This window comes from Acomys russatus, chromosome 23 (assembly GCF_903995435.1).
Source record: "Acomys russatus chromosome 23, mAcoRus1.1, whole genome shotgun sequence".
Lineage (NCBI taxonomy): Eukaryota > Metazoa > Chordata > Mammalia > Rodentia > Muridae > Acomys > Acomys russatus.
The window spans coordinates 25598710-25616572 of NC_067159.1; the positions used below are offsets into that span (position 1 = coordinate 25598710).

The following is a 17863-nucleotide window of genomic DNA, read 5'->3' on the forward strand; positions in this document are numbered from 1 at the left end:
CTGTTCACCCCAATCCTTCCTTGCCTGTCTGTCTTCAAAACTCCCACACTAATGTTCTGTGATTTCGTCATCTCTATGGAAACGGGAGAACGCTGAAGGCAAAAATGGCAATGTCATCTTTTAAGTTCAAAATACATAAAATATAATCCTGAAAACAAGTTGATAAAAAATTTTCAGTTTAGGAAAGCAGAAGTTGGATGAGCAAACAGCTGAGAAACCATTCCCAGGATTACACCACTGGAGCCGAGGTAAAGGGTAAGGTCCTCAAGATTATCTGAGGTCTTCTAAAGATTTCACTGGAAAAATGGGAGGAAACCTTTGGATAATGCTGGTGAACAGTCGGAGTACTTTGGATTGAAGTGCTTCATCTATGACTTATCTGTGTGGCCGAGGGACGAACTTAACCTTTCCAAACTGGCGTTGTCATACAGAAGGCAGGAGGGGTTGTGATGAGAAAAAAAAAAAAAAAAAGATCAGTAAGAGGCCAAAACATGTTCAGTGAGTTGATACATGCTCCAGCTACATAATAACCGCTCACTACGGACTTCTGCTATTAATAGAGCTTTTAAAAACAAGAGAAGACAAAACTCACTAAAAAACCAAATAGGTAAAATTTCATGCCAAGGAAGTTGTTAAAACAGAATGTTTACTTTGCAGAGACTAGTAATTTAAAATAACCTTTATCAGTTGAGAGCTCGACTTTCCTGCATCACACAAGCAGGCAGGGCAGGGAGAGTTTGAATGCTTTAGCTGACTCTAGAGTGAAAAGCTGTGCATATCTTCTGCCTCTGTTTTAGCAAAGAGAAATATTTTGCAAGGTATTTATAATGAGAAAACCATAAAAAGTTGGTGAAGAGATGATTACGTGAAGTATCAGGTATACTACACCAAATTGTTTAAATTTTCCAGACTGAAAATATGTATCTTAGGGCAATTGATGGACTAGATTGTGAGTCTAATGTATAGATACTTTTACTACCCATAAGGAAACAGAAAATAGTACCTAGTTAGTCCTGGGCTGGGAATAGGTTGAGTTTTTAAAAAGAGAATGCTGGCACTGTGACGTCTGTAACTCAACAAGCATAATGCCAAACCCATGAGATGTGAAAAGAAATGACTGAGGAGGTAACTGAGAAGAAAGAAGAAAGCAAGAACTATGAGGAAGAATTGGTTAACAGCATGCTGTACAAGTCCTTTTAAGTAAAAGTTCTTATCTGAAATAGGAAAGTGTCACACACACCTTCCTCCCTGACGTCAGAAAGTTCCTCACACACTTCATGTGATCTTTCTAGATATGAGTTTATTTGAGGAGATTTGCAGTTGGTATGCCAACTATTATGACATGCTGGTGGTCATAGGGCTCAACTCACCGTGGAATGAAGACTGAACTGTTCAACTACAAATGTCCTCCAAATGACTATGTTCAACATTAGCAGTGACTTGATACAAATGTAGAAGTCATACATATAAATTCAGAGATGGCGCAGGCCTGGCAGAGACATACAGAAGTCACAGAAAAGAACCAGCGTTTAGCAGGAAGTTTGTCTACTGATGTGGCGACAGCTGTGATCTCAAGGCTAACGTATAATTAACAGAACCAACTGGACAAAACCAATAGCTCCTCGTCCAGGGTCTGTTAGACATGGGTGTGGCATAATGGTTAAACAAAATTTATTGTGATATTTTGGCCCCTTTACTAGGGATTACAATGCACAAGAAATAATATTTTCTGCTTTCTGCTGCAATGAGGTCATATCAGTGGACCATGGTGCTATACTTAGAATGAGTGCAAAAAGTACAAAATGGCACAAGTATTGCAATTGAGATGAGGAGAGGGTTTCACTGAATGGCTCAAGATGCAAAGTCTGGAGAGAAGCATATGTAAATGCGTTAACCATGCCTATTGACTTTCTCTATTTCTGATGCGTTGGTATCTCCTGGCCTTGCTAAACCCAGAGAGACTGTTCTAAACTGTTAGCCAGTTCCTAGAGGTAATGAACTCATGGCCAGGGGCACACTTCCAATGTGACCCACCACTCCAGGCTTTCCAGATCTGTTTCTCCTGTGTTCAGGACTCACGTGCTCAGCAAAGTCTTCTGCTTGAATCACCCAGGGCCAAAGCCCAGGAAGCTGACATACCACCTACACCTTAAAGCCCACTGGCCCTGGTTTGCCTTTCTCCACCCATATAACTCATAGAGAAGCACTCCTCCACATCCTCCTACTCACTCTGCGCTTCCCCACACAGCGTGGCATGCCGCTTCCTCTTGATATTTCAGTAACAAACTGTCTTTTCAGCGTCGCTCATCTCTTGATGATAAAAAATACAGTTTGAGATCATAGTTAATAGACTCTTAGCTCTTAAAGAAGTATCTAGTTGTATTTTAACATAAAACCATTTATTGAACACCCACATGTAAACATCACTCTGTTTACACTCAGATGCAAGAAAAATACTAATTCTTGCTCTCTTCGACCACTTCCATTATGAGTACTGATTCCAGTTATGCAGATGGCTTCAAATGTGGCTAACCAGTCACTGGGCAAAATGTCCTAGTTTTGGCCATGGAGAGAATTCTGCCTAAAAATGGGCAAGCCAGTTGTATCTAAGTTTTAAGATTGATTATATTCAAGTGACACATTCATTGTCTTGAGCAGACATACCATTGTACATGACATTTTTTTTTTTTGATTACTTGGAACTGCTGTTAGCTATATTATCAGCATTTTCTAGGTCAGGATCATTGAGTAGGTGAGTAGTGTCAAAGTTTGAGATGGTCTTGGAGGAGAGTATGAGGTATTAGTGGGGTTAAGAAGATTATTTTTGCAATATTTCATATTGTAGGACCTGTCATGAGATCACACTACTCTGACGCTGAACATGAGTCTGATTCCTTGTCCCTTAGTTTTCTATCTTCCCGTTCTTTCATGAATTCATTTTATGAAGTACATTATATGCTTCGGTCACTCTGTTTTGATTTATGATAAGCGACCTTTATGCACCATGCTGCCTGGATTACCCTAGAGTGTGGCCTTTCAGCTCAGATTTGACTCTGCATCCTGACTGCTGTTCTCTGCTTTTACCAAGACTACTAAGATTGTGCTTTGCATTAAATATTAATATAAGATGAAAACATGATGTGCCTTTTAGCAAAGAGCTTTACTGAATAAAGAAAGATAGCATTTCTCCTTTCTCTAGCTGTAAGCAAGTGAATTGGAAGATAATTATGTATTCCTTTAGCTGGCAAGTTTTTAAATATATTTTAAATTATGTTTTGATATGATAATCTTCATTTCCATATTGGAAATGTTATATACTCACTAATCTAAAAACACATGTAATGACAAGAGACAGTCCAGCTAAAGTGAATGAATGTGTTTTTCTGGTCTGCAAACGACTGCAGAACAGAGCTCTTATTTCCAATAATGACACAATGCAATCAAGGATACAACCTACTGGAAGACTTTCAGTCCTCAGAAACATTGTTTCATTACTACTAACTCTAATAAAATTGTCTATAACAATGTTAATACTATGTGTTGGGCATGGTGGCACATGATTTTAATCTCAACACTCGGGAGACAGAGACAGGTAGATCTCTGTGAGTTCAAGACTTCCCTAGTCTACAAAGCGAGTTTTAGGTCATGCAGGAACACACAATGAGACCCAATCTCAAATTTAACAGCAACAACAAAACCAACAGCAGACCTAAACAACAACATCCCCAAAATGTCAGTACCATCTGGTAGACCGAAGCAATTTTATGACAAAAGTCTCTATTAATTATTTTATGATTAAATTAAACCATTAAACCACCTGCTAAATTTTAGGCTCAATGTTTAAAATGAGATAATATATTATTAATGGTTTTTTTGGGTTCAAATATAATGTTAATTTGGTTTTCTAGTGCTATTTTATCATGTGCGCATGGGTGTGTGTGTTTCAAGATAGGGTTTCTTCTCTGTGTAGCCTTGGTTGGCCTGGATGTGATTTGTAGACCAGGCTGGCCTTGAACTCACAGAGATCCACTTGCCTCTGCCTCTCCAAGTGCTGGGATTACAGGTATGCACCACTGTGCCCAGATTTTAATCCTATTTTTAAGGCTATACGATAGATATTTCAAATACACAATAGGCAAACATTAACATAATAATAGTGAACTCAAGATTAATAGTTTCAAAATGAAATGGTGCATGCCTTTAGTGCCAGCACTCGGGAGGCAGAGGCAGGCAGATCACTGTGAGTTCGAGGCCAACCTGGTCTACACAGTGAGTCCAAGACAGGCAAGGCTACACAGAGAAACCCTGTCTTGAAAAAACAAACAAACAAACAAAAACAAATCAAAATGAAATTTTCTTTTAAATATTTTAAAATTTTGAATTAGCATATATTTGGCCATTAACTGTTTCTCCTGATCAGCCTGTAAGGTTATATTTCCTTTGATGGCTGCAGCAACTAAATCTGAGTTTGTTTCAAGCAGTGGTGCTCCCCCTTCCAATTGCTGCGACCCTTTAATACAGTTCCTCATGCTGTGGTGACCCTCAACCATAGAATTATTTTGTCGCTACTTCACAAACTGTCATTTTGCTGCTGTTATGGATTGTAATGTAAATATCTGATCTGCAGGATGTCTTCTTTGTGGCCTCTGTGAAAGGGTCATTCAATCCCAAGGGGACTGCCACCCATAGGTTGAGAACTGCTGGCTTAAAGGACCTGTGTGATCTTTTATAAGAAGAAACTGTATGATGGTAGGCTGTGACCATATGGTGGGGGAGGAGGTCCCCTCCTGTCACAGACCTAGGGCAGGGGAATAGGGTGAAAGAGGGAGGGAGGGAGGGAGGAACAGTAGGAGACAAGCAAGGGGATAACAACTGATACGTAATCCCAATAAATTAATTAAAAAAGAAGATACTGTATGAACATTCCTTTGTGAGTTAGAAGGGTCCACACCATGAGGAAACAGTTCAGTTAGATTTACCCATTAATGGAAACGGCCGTGTCTGGCTACACACAGGTAACATAGGGTCCTGGGTACTGGCTCACAGTTTCAGATTCTTACTCATTTGGAAGGGAATTTTGAATATCCTTTCCAACACAGCCACTCATTTAAATGTTGCCTTTCCCCCATCTCCGTTCTTAGTTGAATACCCTCTGGCCTCCACGGCAGCCCGCTGCTTTCTGCACATTTCCCCCATCTGTCTTACTGGGAGACATTCACGCTCATGTTAAGCCCCTCCAAGCTGAAAGTGAAGAGCCCGGTACCGCCGTTAGAAATGTAGCATCCGCAGAGGTCAAGCATGTGTTTATTGCCTCTGCTGAGTGGATGGTCGGGATGGCAGTCCCTACAGGGCAGCTTCACCGACTTCAAGCGGCTTCTGCGTGGAATAAATAACATTCAGTCATGTGGAAAGCTGCTTAGCCCCAGGCTGTCTCCTGGATCACTTAGAGACTCTTCCTGTATCAGGAACAGGGACATGCCAAAGGGCGAGTTTCCCTGGGAGTACGACCTCAAGTTCCCCAATTTCCTTATGTTGCCCAGATGGCCAGACAGAGCCACAATCGCTAAGCAGCTGAGACTAGTCTGACACTGGTGAATCGGGTGAGTAAGCCCGGGGGTCGCATTTATGCAGCCTTACTGGACTTGGATTTCTGTCTTTAATTCTAACTGTGTGTAAGGGAGAGTACATATATTTAGAATTTAGGGTTGCCGAGAGAATTAAAGGAAACAATGCACAAAAGGTTTTTAAAAAACGCAACTCATGCGCTTTTCATGTCACTTTGGAGACCTACCACCTTAGTGGGAGTCGAATTAACTAACATGTACTTAGAAATTGTGTGAACCTCACACTAAGCTGGATAAAGTCTCTCTGGTCTCTCTAATGATGATTCTCCTAGGGTCTCACCCCAGCCCACTCTGTAGGCAGGAGACACTGTAGGTTGAAAGTTTTGTAGCTGGGTTGGTGTTCCCAACCCCTCCACTTGAGGCCTTGCCGATGGCTAGTTCAGGCCTCCTGTCCCCCACTACTGGGGGGGGGGGTCTTTGCTAGGGTTACTCTAATAGGGACACAACAGGAGAACAAAGTCTATAGCATGAGCTGAACTGGGCTCCTGGGGACATGCAGAGATGAGGCAGCCTGTAGCGGTCTGACCTAGGTCCTCTGGAGGTATGCTTTGACTGAGTAGCTTTGTGGGAATCCTAACCCTCGGAGCAGGGGCTGTCTCTCACTCTTCTGCCTACTGATGGGGACCCTTTTCCTCCTACTGGGTTGCCTTGTCCAGCCTTGATGTGATGGTGTGTGCCTGGTCTTATTGTAGCTTATTATGCTGTGTTTGGTTGATGTTTCTGGGAGGCCTGTTTTCCTATGAGGGGAAAGGGGGTGGATCTGGGTTAGAGGGGAAGCGTGGGGCAGGGGTGGGGGGAGGAAGGGAAAGCTAGAGTTGGGGTGTACTATATGAGGGAATAATGAAGAATGGAAAAATAGAATCATGACTTGGGCTGTCAATGTAGTTATGACATTCATAATCTTGGCTTGAAACTTGAGTTAGATTCTGAATGACAAGATTTCTGTTTTGAAACGTTGTTCCAGTTTGGGATGAAATTGTAAAAAAAAAAATGCATAAAACTCCTGCACAGGTCTGTTTTTTTGTGCTTACATTCAAGTATTTAAGACTCAGGGCACAGTATTGTCCTCCATGGTTGATTTGAGTAATAGTGGGTGCCTCTTGTCTACCACATACTGTTCTAGTGCCACTAAAAAAATCAGGTTATTGCTATTTTATTTTATGTATGGAGGTGTTTCTTCCTGCATTACGTCTGTACACCACATACATTCCTGGTGCCCTCAGATGCCAGAAGATGGCCTCAGGTACTCTGGAATTTAAATTACAGATGGTTGTGAGCCACCATGTGGATGGTGTGAATTGATCGTTGGTGTTCAGCCCACCAACTTATTCAAGTTTCAAAGAACACACTATTTTTTTAAAGGTTACTAAAACAACAAAACTACAGTCACAGAAAATGCCCATCGTCATTTCTGTCACTAATGCCTTACTGTGCTGTTCCTTCACATTTCCTTGTCCCAGGTTTATAATGCACCTGCCTTCATCTCTTCGTCCATCCTGCCTCCCACTGATTAACATTGCTACATTGCATAATCTCCGTCTTCTAGACAGACATGGAGATCTTTCTCTTCTATCACGTGTGGCAGTGTTTGCTCTATTTTATATGCTCATGGCCATAAACAGGTTTGGGGGAAGGGCAACTCTTCGTTTCAAAGAAGTTTGAAAATGTCAAAACACTTTCCTCACATCAGCCCCACTCTTGCTTTCTCTTCAAAATATCAGTATATGGGAAAGGTACCCTCAAGACTCTGTTTAAAGAGTCGGATTAAAGTTAAGGGCAAACATGAGCTCCAGCGCTCCATCCAAAGAGTTAGATTTTGTATATATTTAAGAAAAAATGGTGTGCCAATTTTAACTGGTTTGTGTATAAGTTTGAGAAAAGAAATAGTGACAGCAAAAACGTCCTGTTCAGTGCAGCTGGTGAAGAATATACCATCCATGTAAACGGACTTGGGTCTTCTTTGACCAAGGTCACATTTCCCTCCATATAGTCCTTATAAAAAGTTTTCCTGCTCCAAATTATAGTGCCTTCAGTATAAACCTGTGTACATTTCCTCAATGAGCAAGTGTTTTATTCTAAAGGTTTGCAGTGTCTCTCTCCATTGTTTTTCTGGATCTCCATAGACTTGTGTCTACTTTATGGTGTCCCATTTGGTTTGTTACCCCAACTTCATTTCAATTCATCCCAATACCCTAGTTTTACTTGAAATTTTGGTATACCCAGTCCCATTTCCCCAATAGCGTATTCTTGTCCACCTTGATGACAGTTATTTTAGGAACTGGGAGTGTGTCTTCCTAGAACAGGGACATCAAGTCACAGAATATCTCAGTCGGCTGTGGACTTATTTTGTACATACATTTTGTCTCTCAGGGCAGCGTAGCAGGAAGTTCCTAGAAATGATGTGTCTTATGAACACTGACTATAATGACATGTAACCAAGCCTTATGTTTTGTGAGGTCTCTCTTAAATTAGACACATCAAAGCATTAAATCCAGTAGTGAGTGCACAGTCCGAACTCAGGAGCCATATGTGGACTCTAACAACTACTGAGAAAAGCCGCTTCAGGAAATGCAGCACAGCAGAACCTTGAGGCAGTTTCCAATCCAAGCAACCCACTACTTCCCTCCATACTGTGTAGAAGTTCAGTGTAGTGGTCAGGGCGAGTTACTCACTAAGGCAAACTTTTTGTTGAGAATCATCTGCTCCACTAAAGATGACTCATTGTGGAAGAGGTGGGGCTGCATGTGGCTCCACATGTGAGGAAACCACCAGAACTCATCCACAGACCCCAACAGGCAATCATCCCCTTCATCTTCCTCTTCAGTTCCTGTGGGGGCAGAAATATGTATTCAGTTAATTCCAACTGCATCTTCATTGTATGTATGCATGTATGTATGTATGCATTAATACATCTATCTATCTATCTATCTATCTATCTATCTATCTATCATCCTCATTTGTATCATCTATCCTCTATGTAGTAACTATTATACATCTACCATATATATTATTGTATACCAATCGTCTATCTATCATCTGTTTAGAAAGCACCATTTATAATATTTCACATGTACATAAATCACTGAACTCCAAATTTAGCAAAGGAAAATCAGTTAGGGCACAATTAGAGACAATGACAAAATCTTTTAAAAAGATTTATTTATATTTTAAATAATGTGCATGTGTACTTCTGTGTGTGGTTATCTGCATGTATGTGCGGCAGCAGAGTCCAGATGAAGATGTCAGACACCTTGGAGCTGCAGGTACAGATGGTTGTGAGCAACTTGATATAGGTCCTAGGAGCAGACCTCTGGTTCTCTGAAAGAATAGTATATACTCTTATCTGTTGAGCTGTCTGTCCAGCTCCAAAACATACAAAACGTTACTAACAAAGAGATATGAATATCAAAATATTTTAATGTCATATTTACAATTAACATTTAAATATCTTCTAATAATAAATATAATCATTCACAAAGACATTAGAGTTTTTAATTATTGGAGCCTTGGTACGGCTTGTAGTGTAGAGGCAACAAACAAAGCAGAATTATGGGTATTTTACGAATAGGACAGCAGAAGAGAATGGAAACTATTTTGACTTGGCTTGTGTATTCAGATGCAAGAGAATAGTTTCTGGTGTGTTCATGGCGTCAGCACACAGTGGTGACAATGTCAGTTCCTTGCCTCACCTTTTACAACGGAAACAGAGGGAAGAAGCCTCTTGAGCCTTTCAGAGGCCATGTCATTCTGAGCTCTATCTTGCCAGCCCTGAGCCTGTGATGGAGTTAACTGGGGCTCCCTGAGTGTGAGCTGCTCCCTGGGCTGCTCCCTTTCCCTGTTACACATAACTTGTCTTTCTCCATGTCTGTCAGCATGCCTTCATTTTCTAGCCAGTTTTTTTTCCTCAGAGTCTATTTAATGAGGAGAGAAGGTTCTTTAGAGCAACAGTTCGAGCAAGTTAGTTGTCCTTTGAAATCATAGTAAAATTGCAATTACAATGTTTATACATTGGAAGCCTGCTGGATTTAGAGAAATGATTTCTGTCATCTGACAGATTTATCTTAATTCACAGGAAACGTAATTTTATGTCTTTTATTTTTCTTACTAGCTCTATTTATCTGGCTTCCTTGAATCCCACTTTGGGTATATTTTAGATCAGAATCAATTATATTGAGTGGAAGTATCTATTTATTACTTTCAAGATCATGATAAAACAAATGAAATGAATGTATTTGCTCACATTTGCATTTCTCCAGCCTCTTCTGTAGGTATCAGGAGGGCAGGCATGAGAACTTAAATCCCTTACCTTATTACAAACAGTGGTTGAGCCCAATCAAGTCACTGTCAAGTGAAGTTTATTTTACCAGATGTCTACTGAAAAACCTTACTCTGCAGTTCACCCTTTTTTGCTTTTCTACTGTAAACCATTGCCATCTGAGACTTCAGCAATATAAGAGAGTTGTTAAGAGTTTAATGACACTCTTCTGTTCAGTTCTCACAATAGGTAAGGGTGACAGATAACCTCATGTTCTCAAATAAGGAGACTGATGTTTACAGAGGTCAAGAAGCACGTCCCAAGTCAGAGCGAGGTCAGAAGGGGGCTCTGAGTGCTAATTTAATCAAGCAACTCCACACTCAGGGCCCTTAGCTATTATTTACTGGGCAAATGTGGACCCCAGAACTTCCTAATTCAATATCCCATAGTGCTGTGCACATTTTCAGTTGCCCCTATGATGCAATCAGACTAGAGAGGTGGTCTTTCTTGCCCATGTTTCGTGGTATGTTCCAGCCTCACTGTCCTATGGATGCCAGGACCCTTTTCCCACATAACTTCCCTAATGAATTATTGCCAACTAAATAATAAGCTCTGTAGGAAAATCGCACTTTGGTTACATGACAGGGAAGACTGTCTGGGCTTTACTAGCTGCATGACTTTGGGCTCTTCAAAATGCAAGAGAATGTTTAAATTAAAAGTAATCAAAGAAAGGAAAGCCTCAGGCTGGATAGACAGCTTAGTGGTTAAGAGCAATGGCCACTTTTTCAGAGGACCCAGGATCTCCCAACGCCCACACATTGGCTCACAACCATTTGTAGCTCTAGTTCCAAGGGATCTGATAGTCTCTTATGGCCTCCACCAGCATCAGACACACATGTACCACATAAACATATACACACACAAAAACACTCAGCATATAAAATAAGATTAAAAAAAAAAGGAAGGAAGAAAGCTATCTCATGAAACCCTTTTTATGTTGGTTTGTTTGTTTGGTTTTTTGAGACAGGGTTTCTCTGTGTAGCCTTGGCTATCCTAGATTCACTTTTTAGACCAGGCTGGCCTCGAACTCACAGCAATCCGCCTGCCTCTGCCTCCGAAGTGCTGGCATTAAAGGTGTGTGCCACCACACTGGGCATGAAACACTTTTTCCCATTAAGCAGCACCTTTTTCTCTTTTCCTTCAAGACTGATTAAAAAGGGCAGAATTTTCAATAGAGAAAAGAATAAATTATTTACAAAGAAAGACAATGTGCTTTAATTAAGCTTTATAACACCTAATTTGAAAGGCTGAGAATTAAAATTTATCTGTTCCCGTGAAAAATCATTTCTTTGTTCTTAGACACCCCAGGCTATAACTGTGTGGGACTTTTCACCTTTTACACAGATCATGAGATCCCGCCAACCTTGGCTCTATGCTCCTCCTTTCCAGCTCTTCCCTGGATTTAGAGAGAGCATACTCATAGTGAGCTGTGGGTGGGAAGTGCTTTTATTAAAAAGAAAAAGAACACACACACACACACACACACACACACACACACACACACACACAACTTAGAAGGAAGAATTGGACAAATGCTATCATTTCTAGTATCCAGGGTTAAAGGAAGAAGAGTGAGTTGCCAGAAGATGGGTGGTTTATGTATTTCCTGAGTTCGGACTGTCCTGGTTTTAACTCTATAGTTCTTCCTCCCATCACCCTGGGTTTGGTTTGAACATGGAATGTCCCCCGTGGGCTCATGTATTGAAGGCTTGGTCCTCAGTTGGCTGTGATGTTTTGGGAGATGGTGGAAACTTGAAGGGCCTAGCTAGTGGAAGTAGGTACTGGACATGGGTCTCTAAGAGTTTGATTTCTCCCTGGCCCCTTTATCCATCTCTCTGTTTTCATGAGGTTAATGGCTGCTCTCCCACACACAGCCACTGTGATGTTCTGCCTGAGACAGGCCCAGGCATGATGCGTAAAGCAGACTAGGGGTGAAACTTTTGGAAACAAAATTCAAATCTTTCTTGCATTAAATTTTCCCACAGGCATTAACTGCAGTGACAGTCTCAATAATACAACTTTTTTTTCAAACATATTACATATTCAATGTATTTTCTGATTCCTTCCATGCATCTTAATTTCCCTCCCTTTATAGATGTCAAAGCATCTAACAGCTAGGGTGTGAACCATGAGCATTCTGTTTCTTTGGGCATTTAGTACTATCCATTGTGAAATGCAGCAGGGCAGTGGGCTAGAACCAGGACCAGATATTCAGCATACAGGAACCACTCCATCTTTTCTGCTTTAAGAAATCTTTGGCTGTGACCATATGGTCGGGGAGGAGGTCCCCTTCTGTCACAGGTGTAGGGGAGTGTGGAGGTGGGAGGGAGGGGGGAACGGGAAGATACAAGTGAGGGGATAACAATCAGGATGTAATCTGAATAAATTATTAAATAAAAAATAAATTTAAAAAAGAAATATTTACATATCACAAAACTGCGAATCTGTGTTCAATCTGGAACTATTTTGTGTTCTTTCTCAGCTCTGGGTCAAGCTTTGTTCTTTCCACAGTAAAATTCTGTAAGCAGCATGATTATTGCAAGGCTCACCTCCACCATCCATAGAACTACTGTGTTTCTGTGGACTGTGTTTCTTTCTCCCCTTTGCTTGCTTCTATCATACATCTTACTGGCAGTAACTTTGAAATTACTAATAGTTTTGTGGGTGCAATGACTGCAATTTGGTTTTTCTTGCTCATAACTGCTTTGGCCATTCCTTGCTATTTGAATTTTCATATAAATTTTAGAATAATGTTTACTATTGTCCACTTAGAAATTTGTTAGAAGTGTCTGAGACTTTGGTAATTATAGATCAACTTGGAGAGGATTTCTTAAATATCTAGTCTTCCAATCCTTGGATATGCTTGAGCTTTTTAAAGTTACACTCAGTCTACAGAGTGCAGGAGGAGGTCCTCCTTGGTCTTAGACCTAGGGGAGGGGACTAGGGTGAAAGCGGGAGGGAGGGAGGGATGGGAGGATACAAGTGATAGGTTAACAACTGAGTTGTAATATGAGTAAATTAATAAAATTAAAAATTAAAAAAATAAAGTTACACTCAGTACAACTGTATAATTCTAAAATCTACTCCTTAAATTTTGTTGATGGAATAGTAAATGATACTGTTTACTTATCTATGACTTTAACCATGATATAAAAAAATATAACTGATTTTGTATATTGCAAAAGACTTTATAAGCTATTAGAAAAGATAAAATTGACATTAATATTAAGTATTTTCATTGTTCAAAAACATGGAGAGAGAAAAGACAAATCAGAGTGAGAGAGAAAAAAATCTGCACTGCATATATCTGAGAAATCATCATGGAGAATGGATCCAGAATCTACAAATCAGTAACAAAAAGAAAACAAAAACAAACATCCTCAGAAGAAGATCTCAAACAGGCAATAATCATGTGCATATTCCCCCCTCCTAGTCATAAGAGAAATACATATAAAAATCACCATATGAATTTCTACATTCCCACAGCACAGCTAGAATTTAAAAAGGAAACAACATGAAATATGAGGCACAGTCCTCAGACAGTTAGAAATACACGCTGGAAAAATCAATTTGTAAAATCGGTTGGCCTTTTTCTCTTCAAGCTTTTCATATATGTGTCATGTGAACAACTTTGCTCTGGGCTGAGAGCCAACAGATAAGAACTTAAGTCCTCCAAGGGACAGGGACGAATGCCTGACAGGATGACCTAAGAAGTGACAAAGGCTAGAAATAAGCATCCACACTGCAGTAGAATGGATAAAGTGCTGGTGTGCTCAGACATGAAACACTAACAAGAAGTGAAAAATGGGAGAATGGAAGCCCAAGCACCATGTCTATGTGACGGACACACGAGGAGCAACAACAGCAAAAGCTGGATTAGGTGAGTTTACGTCAAAGCCAGGTGTAGCAGACAGGGTACGGAAAGCCAGGGGAGCAGTTTAGACGTGTTAGAATCGGAGTGATAGGGGGACGAGTTGGCAGTATGGTAACGATTTTCGTGCTCTGCTTGAGAGTTACATGACTGTGTATAGCTTGTGAGGATTCACTAAAGATCCTTGGTTACTTATGAACTTTCTGTATGTAAATTACAGCTCAACAGAGAGAGAGAGAGAGAGAGAGAGAGAGAGAGAGAGAGAGAGAGAGAGAGAGAGAGAGAGAGAGAGAGAGAGAGAGAATGGAGCTAAATGAAGAAAGACAGGGGAAAGGGCATGAAGGATGCGGGAGAGTGGGAACGGGAGGGAAGTGCAGTTCCAAACAGAATGGCCAGAGGAGCCTTACCTGTGTGGTAAAATTTCCCTGAATATCCAAGGTTGAATGTAAAATTTGTGATTTGTGTGCGCAAAAGATTCTGAGTGTCAAGCAGGGCCTGAAATACAGAATGAACAAAAGGCAGGTTTCAGGGTGACAAGGTACCGGAAAGCATTCAGAGAATAAAGCATGGATAAAGTTAGGATTACACAGCGCATACATGTACTCACATGTTAGCCCGTAAGAAATCTGGGGGAAAAAATGTTGGCTGGAGAGAGCAAAGTGAAAGAGAAAGTGTAATCTACATGCATAAAGGAAGTAGTGTATAATAGATCTCTTTTTGCTTCTCTGGAACATAGATAACTAATTCCAAAAGGACACTAATTTTATATATTTATTTATTTATTTATTTATTTATTTATTTATTTATTTTACTAAATGACTTTTTAGGACACTCATTTTAAATGAAGCCTGGCAAGAACATATGTGGGGGAAAAAAACATGCTGGCATTTCTCAGATGTATCTCTGTTTCTCAAAACACAAAAAGCTTTAAAATTTTCAATCTGAGATTCCCAAAGGACAATGACTGTCATTCAAAACACGATACCAGGGTAAAGCAAATCTATAACTTGCCCATTAAAGCGAGCAAATATCCATGATGGCTCATCTTGATTGACGACTGGTTTGGATGGAGAGACACCTGTGGGGCTAGTAAAGTGAACCTCTGGGGGTGTCTATGAGAGAATTCCAAAGTGACATTAGCTAAGGGAGGTGGCCTCTTGATGATGAATAGCATCACCCAGTAGACTGGGACTAAGCTGGAACAGAAGAGACAAAAAGGAGAAAGCCAGCTCTCATAGCTAGTCTCTCACTTCCTGGATGCCATGAGGTAAACTCTTGCTCTGATGCACTCAACATGATGAACTGAAACTATGGGCTGAAATAAATAACCCCCCTGTCCAAGCTATGCCAGGCATTTTGTCAGTGATGGGAGCACACACAGTGCACTTCTAGTCAGGGACACTCCTGAAGCATGGTTTCCCTTGTTAACGCTGCTGCCTCGGAGTACTTAGTGGACTTTCATTGTTGCTTCTCCTTTACTTTCTAATCTTTATTTAAATTCAAATGACTAATGACTCCAATTACTCTGTTCCCCCTTTTCTATTTCTATGTGTGTGTCTTTATAACTTAGTGTCCACCTCAACCAAACATAAATAGCACTGTTAGTTTAAAAAAAAACTTTATTAACACTTCATTTTACATACTAGAAAAGAGAGGTAAATGGCTTATTTCCACAGACAGAAAGAACCTAAATTAAAAGCACAGACACAAATAGACTCTCACATTGCCCTTCCACCAAGATCCTTTCCTTTAGTACATCCAGGCCCACAACTAACCCTTGTATTCTTTAACACAGAACAGACGCTTGCCATGTTCAGGGTCTCCGTGTTTATATTCAGGAATGAACTGGTGATTGCCTGTGGAAATGCAGAGGAAGAAATCCTTGCATCCCAAACTTAGACTCACCTGGCCTGTTAATTGTTTATAGAGATGTAAGTACCTAATTTCTTTCCTAACATTTCTTTGTTTGCAGAACCAATTTCCTGATATGCATGGCTGAGTGACATACTATGTGGGTCCACATGACAGTGATGGATGGAAGTCCTGCCAGTAGATTCCACACTGACCTATGAGAGCATAAAGCTTAACTGATGACAGTGTCACTGGAGACAGGCAAGGTTTTGGCCTTATGAGGATAGGACATAGGATGGGCATGGAAAGAAAACCTGGATAAGCGAATGTGAAGAAGGGGACCTTTTACTCTCCAAGCTGCTGTTGAGCTCAACTCTGCTGCAGGGAGTGTGCTGTACAGGTGTGTGGTCCCAGCCTTTTTCTTTTGGCCTCTGTGGTAAGGACTGTGAAGCTTAGAGTGCAGTCTTTAAGAGGGCAGACCTAAAAGTCTGATGGTCTTAACTGGAATTCTGGATCTCTTTTCTACTTTTTGGCATGTTATTAAGCTTTCAAAGACCAAGTCTTGTTATTGTTAAGTCATGGTAATAATACTCCAGAGCTCTATCTGAAGATTAAATGAGACAACTTATTTATGCTGTTGGTGCAGTGACTGGAACATAATACGTGTACAGCGCTGAGCATTGCTGCTCTGCCATCTCTGCTGCTGCATGCATCATTACAGCTGGCATGGCTGTTACCATTGGATGCTACAGGGAAATCTGTGGTACTTGCCCTAGCTTTGTCATTCATTTGTAAAGTTAAAACAGTATTCTAAGTCAGAGTATAATGGGGCTAAATCATACATGCAGGAGTGGTTAGTAACATTTGCTTAAAATCCATTAAAATATCTATGTCTATCATCCATCCATCCACCCACCCATCCATCCATCCACTCACCCATCCATCCTTCATCTACCATATCTACCTACCTACCTACCATTTATCTATTTTCTATTTCATCTCTCTCTCTCTCTCTCTCTCTCTCTCTCTCTCCTTCCTTCCCTCTTATCTATCTATCTATCTATCTATCTATCTATTTATCTATCGATCATCTATCTATTCTCTATATATCATTTATGTATCATCTGTCTATCATCTATCTACCTATCAATCACTTGTCTACTTATCATCTCCTATATATCCATCCACCCACCCACCCATCCAGTCACTACTTAATTTGCTGTCTTTATTTGATTTACATGATTTATTCTGCCTCTCCCTGTATATCCTTCTCTTCCTGTCATTATTTCTCCCCAACTGAACATTCTAGCTGACATTTCCTGTGTATCTTCCATTTTAAAGTCTCATCTCTCTTTTTCTATTTTACTCCATTTCATCCTTTTGTTATTCATTCAGTGGCTAAACATTCCAAAACTATTTCAAAATTATTTCTTGCATATTTAATGACCCCACCTTAAAACTGGGAAGCCACCATTCTCTCATTTTGCCTTTTGCTCCCTTTGTTGGAATTAGCCTTCAGTGAAATTTTTTGTAACCATACATTGACTTTTAAATGTATAGTTATGATCACTGTTAAGAGAAAACAAGCTGACTTCTTACTCTTGGGCCTTAGAAGCTAAATTAAGTTCTTGCAAAACGGTATCTCTAAAAACTAGAATATATGGATTCTAATGAGTCAACTACCCCTGATTTTTCTGGTTTGAATATTTCAGACATTTATAACATATTTTTTAAAAATGAACACTCCAACACTTAAGAGATCTACTGAAACACAAGGTGATACTAATTATGCTATGTGTGGTACAGTGAGATGTTACATCTCAATTGTCAGCTGATTGGATTGAGAAGTGAAGTGCACCTGGGGATGCTAGTGAGGGCATTCCCCAGATGGTTAGATCCTGAAGGCTCTGACTCACTGGCTGGACCAACTCTTGGAGGATTCATAACACAGTAGCATTATTGGTAGGTGATCAAAGGGAGGAGGAGGGACCTGGTTGGAGGAAGTAGAACACTAGGCTTTATCTTTGGGGGCTGTATGGTGCCTTGGTCCCTCCGTGCATTACTTTTCTCTACTTGCAGATGGCTATAACGCACCACTCTGCTCTCCAACACCATCCGTGCTCTGAAGATGTCCCTGAAGCCAGAAGCCAAAATCAATCTTTCTTCCCTTAAGTTCTCCCAGATATGTGGTCTTAGGGATAA

At 40.4% G+C, this 17863-nt stretch overlaps 2 protein-coding genes across 3 annotated transcripts in view; both read right to left on the reverse strand.

The window, feature by feature from the left end:
* Myoz2 (myozenin 2) overlaps positions 1-17863 on the reverse strand; it is a 1071004-nt gene that overhangs the window by 591955 nt on the left and 461186 nt on the right. The window lies entirely within an intron of this gene.
* The window catches only part of Ndst3 (N-deacetylase and N-sulfotransferase 3), a 138621-nt gene that overhangs the window by 82322 nt on the left and 38436 nt on the right, over positions 1-17863 (reverse strand). For both annotated transcript variants that reach the window (XM_051165555.1, XM_051165556.1), the window contains exons 2-3: positions 14218-14305; positions 8297-8451 (exon numbers count right to left, since the gene is read on the reverse strand). In XM_051165555.1, coding sequence (XP_051021512.1) covers positions 8297-8451; positions 14218-14305 — 243 coding nt within the window. The remainder of the gene's footprint in view (positions 1-8296; positions 8452-14217; positions 14306-17863) is intronic.